The 19164-nt window shown below is 39.8% G+C and overlaps 1 protein-coding gene across 2 annotated transcripts in view; it reads left to right on the top strand.

Moving 5' to 3' along the window:
* LOC122554085 (uncharacterized) overlaps positions 1–15313 on the top strand; it is a 33642-nt gene extending 18329 nt beyond the window's left edge. The window contains exons 8-11 of one of the 2 annotated variants that reach the window (XM_043698541.2): positions 426–3900; positions 7732–7887; positions 9447–9517; positions 12457–15313. In XM_043698541.2, coding sequence (XP_043554476.2) covers positions 426–3900; positions 7732–7887; positions 9447–9505 — 3690 coding nt within the window. In that variant the 3' untranslated portion in view covers positions 9506–9517; positions 12457–15313. The remainder of the gene's footprint in view (positions 1–425; positions 3901–7731; positions 7888–9446; positions 9518–12456) is intronic. The other variant, XM_043698549.2, reaches the window with a different exon arrangement.
* The last annotated feature ends 3851 nt before the right edge of the window (positions 15314–19164 follow it).

Here is a 19164-nt window from a genome sequence, read left to right as displayed (position 1 = left end):
GTTCATTTAGCTGTCACTGTTAGGATTTCTACAGAAGGAACATTTCCAACAACCACCTAACACCAGTTCCTATAAGTAACTTGTCCTCTGCAAACCAGAAACTTTATGTTGTTATGAAGTATTAAAGTTAGTTATGAAATTAAGAAATAAATAATGAGATCAATTTATGTAACAGTTCAATGTTCTTAAGTCATTTGAAAGTGTTTCACTGGAGGTGCCAGTGTTGGACTGGAGTGGTCAAGGTCTGAAGTCACATGACACCAGGTTATAGTCCAACGTGTTTATTTGAAATGACGAGCTTTTGGCGCACTACTCCTTCATCATGGGTAGAAGACGTTACTAGCTATCACAGGAACTGGTTGAGTAAAATATCATTGATGCATTCAAAAGCAAAATGACAAGTTCTTTTTCTGTTGTTGTTACAGGAACTGCGCTATAAACACTATCAATCCTACAGAAAAGACTGGAACTGCTTTGTGACTGAAGGGTATGCTGATAGTGAAAATAATCTCGAGCCTTCACTGTCTTCAGTTCCTGTAGAGCTGCTCAAAACACCTAATGGAGTACAGAAGCCTCATGTTAAATTATTCAGTTTTGGTCAATCCATTAAAAAAGTGAAAAAGAAATTCCGTGGCAATTTATATGTGCCTTTGCCTCCTAATTCAGGATCCACTGCAAGTATCCCATCAGTTTCAAACTCAGAGATGTCATCACCCTGTGCTTTTGAAAAATCGCTTATTGTGGAAGATAAAAAGCAAAAACATGATCCTGTTCCTCCTACATCAGTTCCATCTGAAACCATCTCGAGCATCACAAGCACTGTCGAAAACCTGCCAACAGCAGTAACAGCATCTCTTCCAGTTACTCTGAGCTTATGTTCAACAATGGCGAGCTCTGACAAAACAGGTGAATGTCAGCAAAAGCTATTTAGCTCTGATGCAATTGGTTTTGCTGTATCTAAGTGCTCCAGCTCACCATCCAAGCAAAAAGAATCCAGTATTTCAAATGTTGGTATTGGATTCCTTAAGCCCACAGTCACCTGTGGAAGTTCACCGTCATCCAAGTTGCCCAGTGGCTTGACATTTGCAGATACCTCCGCCAACAAATTAAAGGATCAGCAAGCACTGTCAACATCAACGAGTTTCACGTTTGAGAAGCCTGGTTCATGCTGTTTTATGAGAATTCCAACCAGTACTTCAACTTCTGTGTTACACAATAAAACTATATGTGAGTCAACTGGTAAACATACGAAACATCAAAATAGCCAAACGAGCTACAGCACATCATCCACTTGCATTAGCAAAGTGCTTTTGGATTCAAATGGAACATCATCCTCTTTTCAGTTTGGGAAAGGGAAAGAACAGTGTTCACAAGAAAGCTCACCAAAACCTGATTTGTTTGGCACTTCAGGACTCTTGAGTGGTCAAGTCAAGCCAGCGGCGTCATTTTCCTTTTTCAACTCTGGAACTGGAATGTTGGATTTTTCATCCAAACCTTTTCCCAGTATAAAATCAACAACCAAATCAAGTGAATCTTTGAGAAACCCAGAAAATCCAGCTGGTCTGACAGGTTCAACTGTTGGAAGAGATCTAGCTAGCCCCTTTAAGTTTTTACAAGTACCCCGAAGCAATGTTCCAACTTTGAATGAAGAGCAATGTTTGTCGACTACTAGCAGATCCACCACACCAAGTTTTGATTTTAAATTAGCAGATTCTGGTATTGTCACATCAGCTTCAACTTTATTCACTTCGCCATCATCAGGTTCCTCAACCTCAAGCCGAACACTGTGTGAACAAAGCTGTGTAACATCTCAAAGCAGCTTTAACCCTTTGAAGCATGTTGCTAGTTCTGCTGAAACATCCTCTATTTTCACCAGGACCAATTCAATTGGTTCTAATTCAATGGTTTTTACACCTGCCTTTGGTCAAGAACCCACTTACTCAATCACTCAGCAGCAGAGCACTGCAACACTAGACAGTGTTACCAAAGTGAAGGAAATGTCAACCTCAGGACTGTCAATAAGTGCTGAAACAGTTGCTTTAAGAAACTGTAAAGGTTTAACTCCAATCACTCCTCCAGATATAGCAAGAGATGTACCTGACCTTGTTACACTTACCCAAGTATCCAAAAATGATGTTCCTAATTTGAATGAAAAGCCATTTGTATCAAACTCCGATTTTAAGTTAGAAAATCCAGATATTGTCCTGTCTCCTCCATTTTTGCTTGCTTCACCATCATTTGTTTCAACTTACTCCAATTCCTCATCATTGTCAACTCCTGTTGCACAAAATGTTCTGCCAACTCAAAACAGCACAAAGCCATTGAATCTTTTTGCTAGATGTGTTGAAACGACCTCTGTTTGCTCCAGGGCAAATTCAATCTGCTTTAATGCTGTAACCAGTCTCAATCAAGGTTGCACACCAACAGTCAGTCAGCAACAGAACACTGTTAGGCCAGCTGATGTTGCCAAAGTGAATGAAATACAAACATCAGAGTTGTCAATATATGCTGAACCATCTACGTTTAACAGAGCACATTCATTCGGTTTGAATTGCAAGGATTCGTCACCAGTAGTAAATCAGCAGAGTTCTGAGAAAGCACCAACTGATATTGGTGTTGAAACCCACAAACTAAAAGAAACTTTGCTGGCAGAAACATTAACTTCTGAACCAGAAATATTTCACAGGATCGAATCTGCTAACTCTGGCTGTGTGGATTTTGCAGCAGGTTTCAACAAAGGGCTCCCTTCAATCAGTACACAACAAACTCAAGTTCCATTTGTTGATGATGATATCAAAACTTGCAAAACAAAATCAGTTGAAGTGCCAAAATCTACACAACAATCAGTAATTGGGAAAATTCCTTTCTCGCAACTTGGTAATGCAACATCTATCCCCGAAAATCCTTTGGGGAGACGTTGTAGTGATACAGATGAAGAAGGCAAAAACCCTCTAATATTTGGTGAGCAAAGTTGCAATACACAAGTATCCCATATAACTGAAAATCAAGGTTATTCTGATGACCGCCAGAGTTCTGTTGTCACTAGTGAGATGGAACATCCAGATAGCTTAACTGCTAAAGAGAGCCCATATCTTAGCAGAAGGAGATGGACAAATATTGAACCACTAAATTTGTCACACACAGGAGATTCTGCATGTATTCCACAGTCTATTGCATCTGTTGCTAGTAGTTTTGCAGAAGCTAGTAATGGTAATGCACAAGAGGACATCAAGAGAATAGCAACAGATTCCTCACTCTTTACTGCCACATCTCCAGTTTTTTGCCCAGTTTTTAAATTTGGTGCGGGTAATGATTTTCAATTCACACTGGGTACAAGTAAACTAACAAATTCCACAGAACCGCAAGAGAAGAACGAGGAAGATTGTTTTCTGTGCAGCTTTACAATGTTACCATCCCCTCCACCAGTTAATGATCCAGCTACCGTCTTAGATGCAGAAAATGTTCTCTTTTCTAACAGAGGAAAGCTGTACTGCTTTGAAAGGATGTCCTTGCGGTGGAAGGAGCGAGCATTTGGAGAAATCAGAGTTTTAGAAGATAAAATAACAAAGTTATCAAGATTAGTGATGTGGAATGCATCTAATAAATGCTGTGCCAATCACTGGATCACAAGAGATCTGGAACTAAAGCATGCAAAGACCAGTAATCGCATCTGGACTTGGCACGCACTGGATTATTCAGAGAATAAGCAGGTCCTTGTAGAGTTTGCTGTGCACTTTAAACTAAAAGAAATGGCTCAGCTGTTCAAACAAGTCATTGAGACAGTGCAGAGCACAACTGGGATTGCTGAGTTAACAAAACAAAAGAATGATCAAAATGGAAATGATGGTCATACTTCACTTGGAGCATCTGAATTGAAACAAGGAGGAAAGTTTCTACGAGGTAAATCTCATGACTCTTTATAAATCTTTCAATACAGCATTATTTTAGTCTGTGCTGCTCAAATTGCTTGTATATGTATCAATAAAAGAATTAATGGAATGCTTATCCACATTAGTAGCATTTTTAACAACCATAGACATTTGTTTTTATTTGAGCAGCAGTGTAAATCGTATTTTTTTACTCGAGAATATAAAACACAATGTAACAGCCTAAGTGCTTGGAATTCCAAGTTTTTGGGAGCAAATATAAAAAAACTTGTTTGTAAAGTTTTTTTTTTCCCCATTAATTTTCTGTCCTCACCTACTTCATCTTGCACTTGACTCCTTGCTGGAAAGGGGTCATCTTATGGCATGTTATCCATAGAACTATTTCCTCCATAGAATGTATCAGCCGACAATTTGACTGTGAAGTACTGATTCTAATCTCTTTTTTTTGATGGATGATTCTTCCACCTTAGTCAATCACAAAACAATGTTATAAGCCAGGAATCCATCTGAGGGATTCATCTGATGATATAATACCGTCAATAGTTTATGTTGGCTTTCACTTCAGAAGGCTGCTACAGAGTCATACAGATGTACAGCATGGAAACAGACCCTTTGGTCCAACCTGTCCATGCCGATCAGATATCCCAACCCAATCTAGTCCCACCTGCCAGCATCCAGCCCATATCCCTCCAAACCCTTCCTATTCATATATCCATCCAAATGCCTCTTAAATGTTGCAATTGTACCAGCCTCCACCACATCCTCTGGCAGCTGATTCCATACACGTACCACCCTCTGCTGCTGTTCTTACAATATTTAATAATTGAAGGCACACATTCATCTGCATCAGTAAAAGTTACTGCTAAAATGGTCTTTATGATGGCTGGAGCTGATTTCATTTATTCCATAGTGCTAAAGAAAATGGGCTATGCCTTAGATGAGCCACTTGACGATCATACTTCATTTTTCATTCATTAATAGGATGTAATCTTAGCTGATTGGGCCAGCATTTATTGCCTATGTCTTGTCCTTGAGAAGGTGTGAATGAGCCACCTTCTTGAACCATTGTAATCCATTTGGTATTGGTACCCCCACAATGCTGTTGGGGACGGAGACTCCGAATTTTGACCCAGCGACACTAAAAGAACAGCAATATATTTGCAAGTCAGGATGCTAAGTGGCTTGGAGACGAATTTGCAGATGTTGGTGCTCCCATGTAGCTACTGCTTGTCTTTCTAGGTGGTAGTGGTTGTGGGTTTGGAAGGAGCTGTTTTAGAAGGATTAGTGAATTTTTATAATGCATTTAGTAGTTGGTACACACTGCGACTATTGAACGTTGGTAGTGGAGGATATGGATGTGGTGCCAATCAAGTGAGCTGTTATTGTGAATGGTGTCAAACCTCTTGAGTGTTGTTGGAGCTGCATTCATCCAGGCAAGTGGGGAGTATTCCATCACACTCCTGATTTGTGTTGTTTCAATGGTTAACAACGCCTGGGGATCAGAGATGAGTTACTTGCTTAGTCTGTGACCTGCTGTTGTAGCCACAACATTATTATGACAAGCTGAGTTCAGTTTCTGGTCAATGGTATACACCAAGATATTGATAATTGAGGATTCAGCAATAGTAGTGCATTGAATATCAAGGGCAATGATTAAGTTCTCTCTTGTTGGAGATGTTCATCCCTGACACTTGTGTGGCACAAATGTTAACTTGTCAGCCCAAACCTCGATATTGTCCAGGCCGTGCTGCAATTGTATATAGACTTCTTCAGTATTTGAGGAGTCACCAATGTTGTTGAACATTGTGAGGTCATCAGTGAATATTCCAACTACTGACTTTACGTGAGGTGGCGGTGATATCATTGATGAAACTGCTGAAGATTGTCGAACCTAGGACACTACCCTGCAGAACTCATGCAGAGATGTCCTGTCATAACTTTGAAATTAATTTTCTATTCTACCATCACAATTTGATCTGTGCACTTTTTTTATGAATTTAGCCATGGTTTCAAGAAAATATCTGAGTGCTTTTACTATCCGCCTCAATAAGAAAACAAAGAAATGCATATGCTGGAGATCTGAAACAAAATGGATATTAATGCTGAAACTCAGCTGGTCTGGCAACATCTGTGGGGGGGGAAAGGTAGAGTTTTCAAGTCCAGTGACTTTTCATCAGAACACATCCTGTATCGAAGCAGGAATGGAGCTAATTTTGGATTTTGTGACAAAAACGAAATCCTCGAGAGACAAGAAATTTGAAATAACAGAAAATGCTGGAAATACGAAACAGGCCAGAGATCATCTGTGCAAAGAGAAATCAAGTTAATTCAAAGTTTGTGAGAAGATTTGTAGCTCGGATGCTCGTTGTTGTGGTTCTGTTCGCCGAGCTGGGAATTCGTGTTGCAGACGTTTCGTCCCCTGTCTAGGTGACATCCTCAGTGCTTGAGAGCCTCCTGTGAAGCGCTTCTGTGATCTTTCCTCCAGCATTTGTAGTGGTTTGAATCTGCCGCTTCCGGTTGTCAGTTCCAACTGTCCGTTGCAGTGGTCGGTATATTGGGTCCAGGTCGATGTGCTTATTGGTTTGAATCTTTGGATGAGTGCCAAGCCTCTAGGAATTCCCTGGCTGTTCTGTTTGGCTTGTCCTATAATAGTAGTGTTGTCCCAGTCGAATTCACGTTGCTTGTCATCTGCGTGTGTGGCTAATAAGGATAGCTGGTCGTGTCGTTTCATGGCTAGTTGGATGTTCATGGATGCGGATTGTTAGCTGTCTTCCTGTTTGTCCTATGTAGTGTTTTGTGCAGTCCTTGCATGGGATTTTGTACACTACATGAGCAAAACCAATGTGGTGTACAAAATCCCATTCAAGGACTGCACAAAACACTACATAGGACAAACAGGAAGACAGCTAACAATCCGCATCCATGAACACCCAACTAGCCATGAAACGACACGACCAGCTATCCTTATTAGCTGCACATGCAGATGACCAGTAACGTGAACTCGACTAGGACAACACTACTATTATAGGACAAGCCAAACAGAGAACAGCCAGTGAATTCCTAGAGGCATGGCACTCATCCACAGATTCAATCAATAAGCAAATTGACCTGGACCCAATATACCGACCACTACAACGGACAGCTGGAACTGACAACCGGAAGCGGCAGATTCAAACCACTACAAATGCCGGAGGAAAGATCACAGAAGCGCTTCACAGGAGGCTCCCAAGCGCTGAGGATGTCGCCTAGACAGGGGACGAAACGTCTGCAACACAAATTCCCAGCTCGGCGAACAGAACCACACCATCAAGTTAATTTGCCCATCTGTTTTCCGATCCCTGCTATCATGGGCAATGAAGGGTGAGAAGCCTGCAGTGCGGAGGGAATAGTGAGTCTCCCTGAACTGGCCAATTATTAGCCAGAGGCTAGGTTCACCTTCCAATTAATGATAATGGATGGAATTCTCAAAGCTGTTGAGCCGATTGAAAACAGGGGGCCTTGCGGTTGTGAAGAAGCAGCAACAGACTGATCTTTGTAGGTAAAAAGTCTCCATGTTTAATAACTTTAAAAATAGCCTCAACATCGGGCCACCTGCCAGGGAACGTCTCAACAAGGCTTGTGACTGCGGCTGAAGTAGGCAGAGGGGTTTGCAATGCTGCTGGGAGGCTGGCTCCAGGAAATTACTGATTCTTGAAACCCCCAGCATTTCTGGTTAATGAACTTTGCTAAAAGGTTCATCAGCATGAAATGCAAATTGTTTTTTTGTTGCCAAGATGCTGCCTGATCTGCTGAGTATTTCCAGCATTTCCTTTAGATTTTTTTTTATGACTGATTGATTTTACAGAGATGGAAGAACAGGAAGAAGATGGAGACGATGTGGTGATGCTGAGTGAAGTCAAACCAACTCCAGAACAGAGGGCCCTTGCCTTAGAGCTGTTTCTTCCACCAACCTTCTTCTGTTACAAGAACAGGCCAGGTTATCAAAGCAGTGATGACGAAGGTGTGATTTTAAGTGACATTGTAATTCTGCAAGATTTTGCAATTTATGAATATAAGATTTACAAAAAGGCTGAAATAAACTGGTGATGGCTTCATGACATTCTAATAAAGCATCAACTATTTGTCTGCTTCCACTTTAAAATATGAGGAAACTTTTACCTACGGCGAAAGAAATCCAGAGTCCTGTACTCTCTGGAGACCCATATGCAGTAAAATTTCTATTATCTACTTCCATGAAAGTTGAAATGTTGCCCTCGGCATTGTATTTCCAACATCAACCCCAATGAGCATGAGCACCTAGCTACCTGGAAATTGCACCAATGATAAGCAGCAACCAAGCACTCTCGTTACAGCAAGACAACTCTCTACAGGCCATCAGCTAAAAGTAACTGATGTTCCTTCAATATGATCACTTCTTTTTGCAATATTCATTCAGCAATTTCCAAAACCAAGAGCTGCATTTTCTTTGCCTCTGGTATGTGTTTTAAGGAGTCGAGGGAGTTAGGGATGTGGATAAAATAGGATTGGTACCTAACTCACTCCCATTATTCAGGCACTGAAATCAGCAGCCTGACCACTATATTAAAATATTATGCTTCCAGGGCCATAATGTTGTGGGTGGCCAAGCAGAAATGGGAAGGTTGTTGTTCTTTGACAAATTTTTAAAGTGCAGAGAATAGGGAATATCATCTGAAGATAACCTGCATGCACCGGAACACTGAATAAACTTCCACCCAAGAAGCTAATATCTCCCGTCACTCTCCACCTGGACCTTAAAACTCCTGCCCAGTTCTCCTTTGTTTAGCTGCATGCCATCTTCTTGAGGCAGGTTTCAGTCTGCAGTACCAAATTGTCTGCAATCAGACCTACTGAGCAATCAGAATTGCAAGCAACCTCAAAGGGTGAAACTTACTTCCACTGAGGGGGTGAAAATTCCACTCTATCAGTTTAGCCCCTCCATAGGACTCCAAATGGGACAGGCTTCTTCTAGGCATTGACGTTTCCACTTCCAGATTTGGAGGAGGGGGGAGCAGGGAGCCATCACAACACCTCCACCCTCCTGCACCCACCAAAAAGGATTTTTGCCCTCGTGCAGCTCTCCAGGCCCATTAGCTATTGACAGGATTCAAATGATTGAATAGTAATAATTAATATCAAAATCGATATACTTTCCATCAGTTGACATTTTTGTTTACTGGCATGTTCCTGGTATGTGATAGACAACATTGGATTTTACTGTGATGGGATATATTTGTCATTTCTGCATTTATTTGTGAAGATTGTGGTTTTGTTGATTCTGGAAGTCTTAATACTGTATTACACACCAGCGCAACTGAGGTTTTACTTTATTAATAGCTTTAGCCTCTGTCTGTCTCTCTCTCTCTCTTTCTGTGTGTGTGTGTCTCTCTCTCTCTCTCTGGATTTTATTTTGTGAAACTCATTCATCATAGGCAGAAATATGTATAAATACAGAAATTCTGTATAATTGCACCATCATTTCATTGAATGTTGTCAATTTCTGGATGAACGTGTTTCAATCTTCATTTTGTTCTTCTCCAGAGGACAGTTTTGAGACAGCAGTAAAGAAGCTTTACCCTAACTACAATAAATTCATTTAATACCTTCTCCTGGTAAGTCTCAGCTACTTTTTCACTTTAAAAATTCAGTTTTTTGATGTGATCGGAACTTGCAATCTTGTCATCTGGCTCTGTTATGTGTCTTCTCCTGTCTTATTCTGTACTTGTTTCACGGTGTCACAGTGATGAGTGACACTTTCCCAAAGATTCATCTCTCATGACATTGAAATAAATATGGTTTTACGGTTAACTTTGTGGGTTTATAGAGTGCATTCTCCCTCTCTTAAAGGTACAGCCTACTTAGCATAGAGCGGCATGGTGGCTTAGTGGTTAGCACTGCTGCCTCACAGCACCAGGGTCCCAGATTCAAATCCAGCCTTGGGCGACTGTCTGTGTGGAGTTTGCACATTCTCCCCGTGTGTGCATGGGTTTCCTCCAAGTGCTCTGGTTTCCTCCCACCATCCAAAGATATGCAGGTCAGGTGAATCGGCCATGCTAAATTGCCCGTAGTGTTAGGTGCATTAGTCAGAGGGAAATGGGTCTGGGTGGGTTACTGTTCGGAGGGTCGGTGTGAACTGGTTGGGCCGAAGAGCCTGTTTCCACACTAATCTTATTAAAAAAAATTTGGAGATTTTAAGTAGAAAAACGTAGGGAAGCTGACATTGACTTAAGTTAAATTGTGTAATTGAACACCAGTATGGACAGAGGAACCTAAATTATCAGAAGGATATGGTGGGTAGTATTTCGTTCGATTAATCGAATTCCAGATAACAGTTTAGCCAAGCATCAGGACTTTGCCAGATAATTGGATACCCGGACAATTGAATGCCGGATAATTGAGGTTCCTCTGTATTAGTAAAGGTCCTGCTTATTGTCCAGTGTCCTGTCAGTTTTGTCATGCTGTTTGAGAACTGATCTATGAACATATGAAGAGAAGGAACAATGAAGTTCATCAGTGCTTATCCACCAAAACTATTCACCCAATTACCTACTGCAAATTCCAACCAGAAAGAAGAAAGGAATGAAACTGTGCGTCAAACTCAGGAAAAGGTGTGGAAAAAAATGTTCAGTGACCTCTAAGAATGAAGCAATCCCAGCATACCTTAGCTGCAGAATATCTATTATTATACATGTCCCCTAATATGCTGTAATGCTCTTAGCTCTATAGAATTCTATACAAAATGAAAGGGTTATTTCTGTGTATCTAGAAGCTTGAACGTTTTTTATTTCTCTCTTGGGACTGAATTTTTGATCCTGAGTCAGGAGCAAGTTGGACCTGGGACTAAGCACCCGATGTGGTCTGATTTTTGTTGCTGCCATGGATATGTGTTCATGGGAGTCACAATCATCAACCAAAAGAACAATGCAGAGTTAGCCACGGATACTGACCGTTCTAAGGCTGATTGTGTGAAAGGCCTATCTTGGTGTTCTGGCTCAGCTCTTTACAAAAAAAGGCAACAAGAGAAGCCCTTAAGCCCTCACTAACATGGGCCTTTATTGCTCCATTGCCAACCCATGGCTCCCCAACGAACATGTCACTTTCTCATAATGCACCTCTTTGCTAATTTACCCAGTATTCACCACCAAAACGCCTTAAGAGCCATGCTGAGATTAAACAAAACAGGTCTAAATGTACATTGATGACTTTAATATTTGAAAACTCATTGATTGAAAGCCTATATTTAAAATACTCTAATTACTTAATCTCTCATTAACACGAGTACAGATAGTTCTTCTATAATGTGATAGTTGCTTTCTTGTGCAACCCCATGTTATAGAAAAATCGCACTTTAGAAACAAAGTGTTGGCGATACAATTGTGTTACAGCCATCACAGGTTTTAAAAGTTCGTGCTTTATAAACTGTCCCCAATTCGTCAAACCTTTATAGTGAATTCACGCTAACGAAACCCACACTGTGGCAGAACAAGCTGCATTGTATTCATAACTCCACATCAAAGACTTTAAACCCAATTGAAGCTGTTAATCAAACTTTGAACACATGCACCCCACTGTGATAATGATAGGTTGTCATTGAGCACTAATCCAATAATGATTGTTTTCAGGGTTGTATCAACAGGCAGAATGAAATAGCAAACACTATAAACGCTAAACTTATTTTTAGTTAAGAAGCAGAGAGTTAAATGGCTTGACAGCTTAACAGTTCGAATATGCTTAACAATATCCATGTCTGCATTTAACAATCCAAAGCATTTGACCACTCCCAAAGAGCACCTTACCTCTTCGAGAGGGGTCCCTGGACCTATTCCTCCAAAATAGTACCCTATAAGCATTCTTTTGAAATGTGTAAAATAAGCATTCTTTTGAAATGTGTAAAACCCACAAATCCTATTTTAAACATTCGCTAACCAAAAAAAAGGTCAGTTTTTAGGCTGATTTCCATTTATTTCACAAGTTTGCACCTTAGTTGAAGTCCTCGCAGGGAGATAAACAAAACTGGATTGGATAAAGTAACATAAGAAACAGTTTTATTTATTTATCTCCCTAATTTAAAAAACTTTGCATTTCTTTGGCATTTGTGACCAAAAATGGCCTGATCACATCAAATGCTGCCATTGTCCTCTGCCAAAACCATCACTATCTTATTCTGGTCAGCAGCGATAATAAACCCCGGCTTCTTCTTGCCACCAGCAGCCAGCTGATTAAATCCTGTCATCCCTGTTCCACTCTCCCCTTCACAATAAGTACACAAAGATCATGGATCTTTTAGTCGCAATGGTCAAGCCTGTTAATTCAGCTGGTAGTGTTGATGCTTGACCTCGCCTTAGCTCTGAATCTGGGTCTGTTTTGATCTTCTCTCTCATCTTCCCACATGCCCTTACCAGGCCAAACATCTCTTGAACCAGTTGACTAACAATGACTTGTGTGTGTTTTTAACTCTACTTGAATGACTGCTTTTGTAGATGAATAGATAGGGCCAAAGCCAACAGAACCTAATGTATACCTATGTGCTTGTTTATATCTTTTCATTCAGTGCCTGGAATTGAAATCGAAGAGTGCCAAGGATACTTCAAGTACTGAGTGGATCAAAGTCATGTTTACTTATGTGCTATCCATAAATTAAAGTATTTCTCATTTGTCTGTATAGACTATAAATTCATTTTTGCTTTATCTATTGATATGATAAAATGTTGATTTTTCTGTAACTGGATTCTCTCATTACTCATGTATTTGACCACTCCCAAAGAGCACCTTACCTCTTCCATGTGCCAACTTTCATTTCAAAAGCTTTTAAAACTAATTAGTTTTACATTTTAACATACAAGAGTATATGTCCAGAAGTGTTTCTGTAGAAGTTTCAGACTGAAATCTTGTTCTCTTCAGCTTGAGCCTTAGTTGTTGGAAGGCTTTGGAACAGCTCATACTGCACTTTTCAGCATGAATCACTGAATATCAATCAGAAGCACAAAACATGGCTGATCTTCTCTTCCTCTTCACCTGGAAATTACCAGTGGCTAATTGTAGAGTCCCATCATTCCTGGGTTAAGCTCATCCTGATATGTATGATTCAGTATTGCTCTGGCTTGTTCATTACTAAACCTTGGAGAATTGTTAACTTTCTATTTGCACTGGTGTTAGCGTTTTGTGGAATTAAATGTGTACACTCTGTCTTGTATGGCATTATGGGAGCATGTTATTGAATTCGTAAATAGATGATCAGGCAAAATTCAGTGATAGTCCAGTAACCAGAACATTAGTACTGCACAAAACATTTCATTCTAATCATGATTAAGATTGGAAAGGAATTTTAACACGCCTGGTTTATACAAGTCTGTTGTGCTAAAATCTTCCTTAATTTGGTATCAGACAGAAGCACAATCTTAAAAAGATTTTGTAGGAAGAAATGTAACGAAAGACAGCATTTATCAGCCGCTAAGATTAAAGTAAGAGGAGCAGAATCCGACATTGCATGATCAAGTTGGATTTCATTGCATACTTGGAAGCAAAAAGAAAATATTTCATTGCTCAACTATGTCTGATTCAACTTGGAGATGTTAACTAAGTAAAGTTCTGGTTTTGAGAAGCAGGGTTGAAAATGTTAGTTGCACCTCTGGGTCTGATAAAATTATAAGATTATTTATTGTATCAAAACTGGATGTGATAAAATGTTTCTTAGAAAAATATGTTGAAAAAATTCATCAGATCAATTAGGGATATATCTAGTGTACATATTTATGATTTGTGGTGATTTTCAAGAACATATTTCAGTTCTTGCTAATCAGTATTTTATGTGGCAACTCAATTCTGGATTAATATATTCAATATTTCTAACTTTAATTTTACAACTTGTTAGAATTGGTTCAAAATATTCTGGTCTGCCCCTTCTGTCAAAGGATTTGGTGAAGTGTTCTTTTTTTCTTTTGTAAAGATTCTTCGATTGATCTTGGATAGGGTTTTAGAATCAAACAGAAGTCCCAACCCTGAACTGTGTGGGGTACAGTCACCCATCAGTTATTATTCATGAACTACCAAATTAGTAGTCAAAGAGTGTGTTCATTATCTAGTTAAGCAGGGGGGTAGAATCTTGAAGGTACAGTACAAATACAAGGTCTATTAGCTCAAGAAGAGCTTCAGTCTACTGTGTGAGATAAAAGAAAATGTGCCTCAACTCCCTCTCTAACCAGAAGCCAGAGCTGCCAAACTATCAGATCCTTTTCACAGGGCTGCCTGTGCCTGCAAACTGAACACTGAGAAAATTCAACTACTTCAGTTTCATTCTTCAGGGAAGGGAATCACTCTAGATTGATTTCTAATCCATATTATCTGAATGGTCCTTATAATCCTCTAATATATTGCTTGTTTCTAAAACTGATGCCATGAAGAAAATTATTAATTTCTCTGTAAACACATAAATGTTTAGCTTTATAAAGAGAACTTCGTAACAGACTGCATTTATATATAGCCTTTCCCAGGACCATAATCTCACAAAATTGGCATTGAATCAAAGAAGGAAACATTTTGGATGGATGACCAACCCCATGGCCAGAAAGAGGTTTTAAGGAGCGTCAAAAGAAGCGAGTAGTCTAGGGACAAATTTCCAGAGCTTAGGGCATGGATCACTAAACACACACAAACCTATGGCATTGCACAGGTAGTCAGGGGTATACAATAGGCCAGAATTGGAGAAACAGAACCTTTGTAGGACATAAAGAATCCATTTAATAGCTAAACCTGTAAAGCTTGTTCTTAAATTTAGAACACACTTCCAACAGTGATTATTCTTATAGAAAATATTCCAGGGAATTTGAGAAAAACATGCCAGACAAGTTCAGCCATGGGAGTGATCTGATATCACCATATAATCAATAAAATGTGCATTGAGGGGTCATTTTGACACACCTGACTGGATCTTCCTCCACTGCTCCAAATGTGGTATGTCATTGGAAACAGATAAATAGGATGGTGATTCCTCAATATCCAGACAGATATTTCTATCAATGAAAATACTCCTTCCCCTTTATTGATTTATATTAACACTTAAAAGAGATGGATTTTTGCAGTATCTCAGGGAGCTTTTGGTTGAGGGAAAATAACTTTTTAGCAAATTTTCACCCTTTGTATGTTTAAATTTTAATGTACTTATAACTGCTCAGGCAGAACATCAGTGCAGCAAGATTACAAGGCTACTTGACGACAATTACTTTAGGATGAGGAATTATTTTATATTTAAAAGCAAAGGTCTTAATTGTACTCATGTTGAGTGCCATCTGGGTAGGTGCACAGTCTGGCTGTATTATTAGGACAGGCAACCATCATTGCAGTCTCATCTATTTTATGTTATATTTGAACTTAAGTGATGCTTTACTATAATAAAAGAATTTTGAAAAGAAGGTTCATATTTATAGTCATTATTGCATATCATTTGATTTCCTTTAGTGATTCTGCTCTTATTTTTGCAACACTGGAGCTATAACCATGACTATGATGTCATCCATTCAGTTAATTCAAATGAGTTATGATTTGCATTTGAGTTTAATGTTATAGACTTGGGATGAGGAGGGACGTACAATCCCTCCTCAGGTTTTTATAATGTAGGTTATTCTATTCTATTCTTTGATTTGTTCTTCTGGTGAAGAAGGAATTTCTCCTAGTTGTCTGCATAATGTGTTTTGTTATACTGGGTAGTAGGGAAAGAGTAGCACTTAAGTAGGGTGCTAACATAGTATATAAATAGACGTCTAGCTCCTGCTCAAACTGCAGTCTTTAGAAGTTCCTTAGACTGAATTTTGCTAAAAATTGGCCGAGCCTCAATTTTGGGGAGTTTTAAGGATGATTTCTCTCTTGGCTCTGGCAATTTGTCTCAGTCTTTATGCTGCTGTATGCACCATGGTTCTGTTGCACCTTGCAAAGCTATCTTGACCTAACCAGCAACAGAAATACACTCTGTTGCAGGGATAACCGGTACTGTATTTTAAGCCTAGCTATGCACTAGGTCAATCATAACAGCCATGAGTACGTGTAGTGTGAGGGAAATGAAAAGCTTCTGAATGTGCACAAATGGTAGAGGTTACACTTCATTGCAAATAGAATCTCTGATCTGTAAACATTTGCTATTTACATCAGATCTGCCTGATTGATTGACTATCATTGTAACTGCAGCTATAAGAATCAATTGACAGACTACCTGACCTTGCTGTCATACTATGTTAGCACCCGACTTAAGTGCTACTCCTTCTCTACTACCCAGTATAACAAAACACATTATTGTTCAACGTAGGAGCACTGCATTATGGAAAGCCTTTAAACAGTTGAGAACAGTGACTTTTATTAACTTTCAGGAAAAGCAGCAAAGAAAGTTCAGAAATAGGCTGCCTGCCTTTAAAGCAAAGACTACAGGTAGCTCTCAGATAACCTACATTCTGGCAACATGATTCTCTTATAATGTTGCTGAGGAATTAAAAGAACGATATTTGAGAACACAACTCTGTTTGCAACAGCACTATGCTAGCAGTGATAGTTTTATACACTTCATTCTGCGCATGCACCGATGTCAGCTGTTAACAGCTTTGTGCGAGGTACTGTTGAGAGAGCAGTTTCCTGTGAGGTACTGTCGTGAGAGCAGCTTCCTATGAAAGGTACACTCCTAGAATATCCCTTTTTTGAAACAAAAATGGAGGAGCATAGTGACAAGAATGTTAGCAAGAAACATCCTGGTAATAAAATTGCGATGGTGAATGCAAAAGAAAGGCTGTAACACTGGAAGAGAAGTCAGATATTAAAGTGTTTTGAGCGTAAGAATATATAGCTTGCTTAACAGGAATAAGAGTTTATCTTACACGCAATGATGACCCTCTGTCCCTGCATTAACAACATTTTTTAAACGTGTAAATTTACCTTTGTTTCATTGATAAATATGATGTACACCTTCATTTAGGCTGTGTTGTAATGTTAGGCTTTTGTGTGATTTTTGAGCAAGCATGTATGGTATTTGTTGCTGGTCTGCACCGGCCCTATTATTTATACAAAACGATGCAACTGCAGCATTACAAGAGAATTACCTGTAATTTATGATTTTTGAATCAGCACTTAAATAATAGGAAGTTTCAGTTCATTTCTTTCTGGCCTGTTGTGCCTGCCTAGCTGAATATGATGCCCCGCCTATTTAACATCCATATCTTCCTCTCGGAAACACTGCTGTCACTCTCTCAGCTCTTCATTCTCCATCACTCCCCTCATTGCTGTTCCAATTGTGCAGAGTGCAGCATGCCAGGATTATATGGCACACTCTTTATCCAGTACTACAAGTACCCAATCCATGAAAACTGCAAGACTTGGAACTTTGTTATGGACTAGGCCAGGCCAGACCCCCTCAAAACATTGAGAAAGTAGCCCAGATCCTAACTTTGCTAGTTATTTTAAGCAGGTGTTATGTGGATATTCCAGGAGGGATGCACTTGTCAAACGAGAATTTACTTACAAGATTACTGAATGAAACGCAAACGAAAAGTACTATAATAACAACCTATCTGAAAATGCAACAGTTCATCCCAACTTTATGCTGCTGTTCCAAATACCTACAACAATCCCCATAAATACCCCTTTGCACAAAAGGTAAAATCAAAGAGTGTATTACAGGAGAAATGTCAGAGGGGATCAGGATGGATCTATTTCTTGTACAACTGCCTGACTGCTTTCAGTGAATAGCCAGACCAGAGCAAAGCTGAGCTTAGAGAAAATGCATCCTTCCTCAGAAAAGGAGACTAAAATTGCACACAGTATTCCAGATGTGGCATCATCAAGGCCCTGTACAACTGTAACAGCACATCCCTGCTCCTGTACTCAACCTCTTGCAATGAAGGCCAAAACACCATTTGCCTTCCTTACCATCTGCTGCACCTGCATAGCTACCTTCAGCAACTGGTGCATAAGGACACTAGGTCCTGCAGCACACTCCCATCTCCCAGTTTACACCCATTCAGGAAGCGATCTGCTGCCTTGCTTTTGCTACCAAACTGAATAAGGATGTTATGAAACGTGAAAGGGTTCAGAAATGATTTACAAGGATATTGCCATGGTTGGAGGATTTAAGCTATAGGGAGAAGCTAAATACACGAGGGCTGTTTTTCCTGGAATGTCAGATGCTGAGGGGTGACCTTATAGAGGTTTATAAAAACCCTGGTCGCTCTGAGTAAATGGTACAAATTTCTAAAAAAGTCTTAATGATTAGAAATGAACTGTGCATTGATGGCATGGAACCCCTTTTCTGTTGATGAGATCTGTCACATCATGCGATGGAGTTCCCACCACGATGATTATACAGCCTGACCTTGTCATAGGGAAACACATAGGAAAAAATGATGCAATTGGACACAAATTGCACTGGAAAAGTTTATATATTTGTAAATTGAGATTTGAGCTCTTGCACAATTCCTCAGTGGATCAGTGGAAGCAGCGAATTGTATGGAAGTTTAACACAGCTTTCACCTTGACAGCCACTTGTGTAGGATGACCTTCAGGTCACAGGTCTTGCTCCAGCAGACTGCACACTTCAGAGACAGTGTGCTGGGCCATTCTCATTGTGTAACGGCAATGCATCCTGCACATCCGAAGGCCATTCAGGTTTCTGGGTCTCCTGTAGAGTTTCCTCATTTGGTGGTATTTTGGTAACTGTTGGATACAGCTGCTGGTTCTGCACTTGCTGATACATCTGTTCTTCCACAATTTGTGAGCCTTTGTTGCACCTTGGCAATGGTTCACTCCCAGTTACTAAGAGGCCCACATGTGTCTGGAGTCACACATAGGTCAGAGCAAGTAAGGACTGCAATTTGTTTCCTGAAAGGACATGAGTGAAGCAGTTGCCTTTTCCTGACAATCAACAGTTCAATGGTCATTATTAGACTCTTAATTCCAGATTTTCTGCAGAACTACTGAAATTCATCTGTGATCATTCATTTCCATTTTCACTGTTGTTGGCTCTGACAAGGAGATGTGAATTTAATAACCTCACCAATCTCCTTTTCTGCCCATAATGGAATGTTTCTTAAAAAATCATACTGTTTCCATTTTGAAAATGTTGTCCTCCACACCCCAGCCATCCTTTCTAAGCCCAGTTTGTGACATTCACTCTCAACAAATTCTCTAGGGTTATAAACTATGATCCATCCAAGCACACAATATCAAGAAAGAAGCACATCACCAGATTATAGTCCAACAGGTTTAATTGGAAGCACACTAGCTTTCA

Source organism: Chiloscyllium plagiosum, unplaced genomic scaffold, assembly GCF_037043375.1.
Source record: "Chiloscyllium plagiosum isolate Xiang-an unplaced genomic scaffold, Cpla_swu_hap1 HiC_scaffold_1, whole genome shotgun sequence".
NCBI lineage: Eukaryota > Metazoa > Chordata > Chondrichthyes > Orectolobiformes > Hemiscylliidae > Chiloscyllium > Chiloscyllium plagiosum.
The sequence above is the reverse complement of the archived record's forward strand: the minus strand, read 5'-3'. Positions and strand labels throughout refer to the sequence as shown.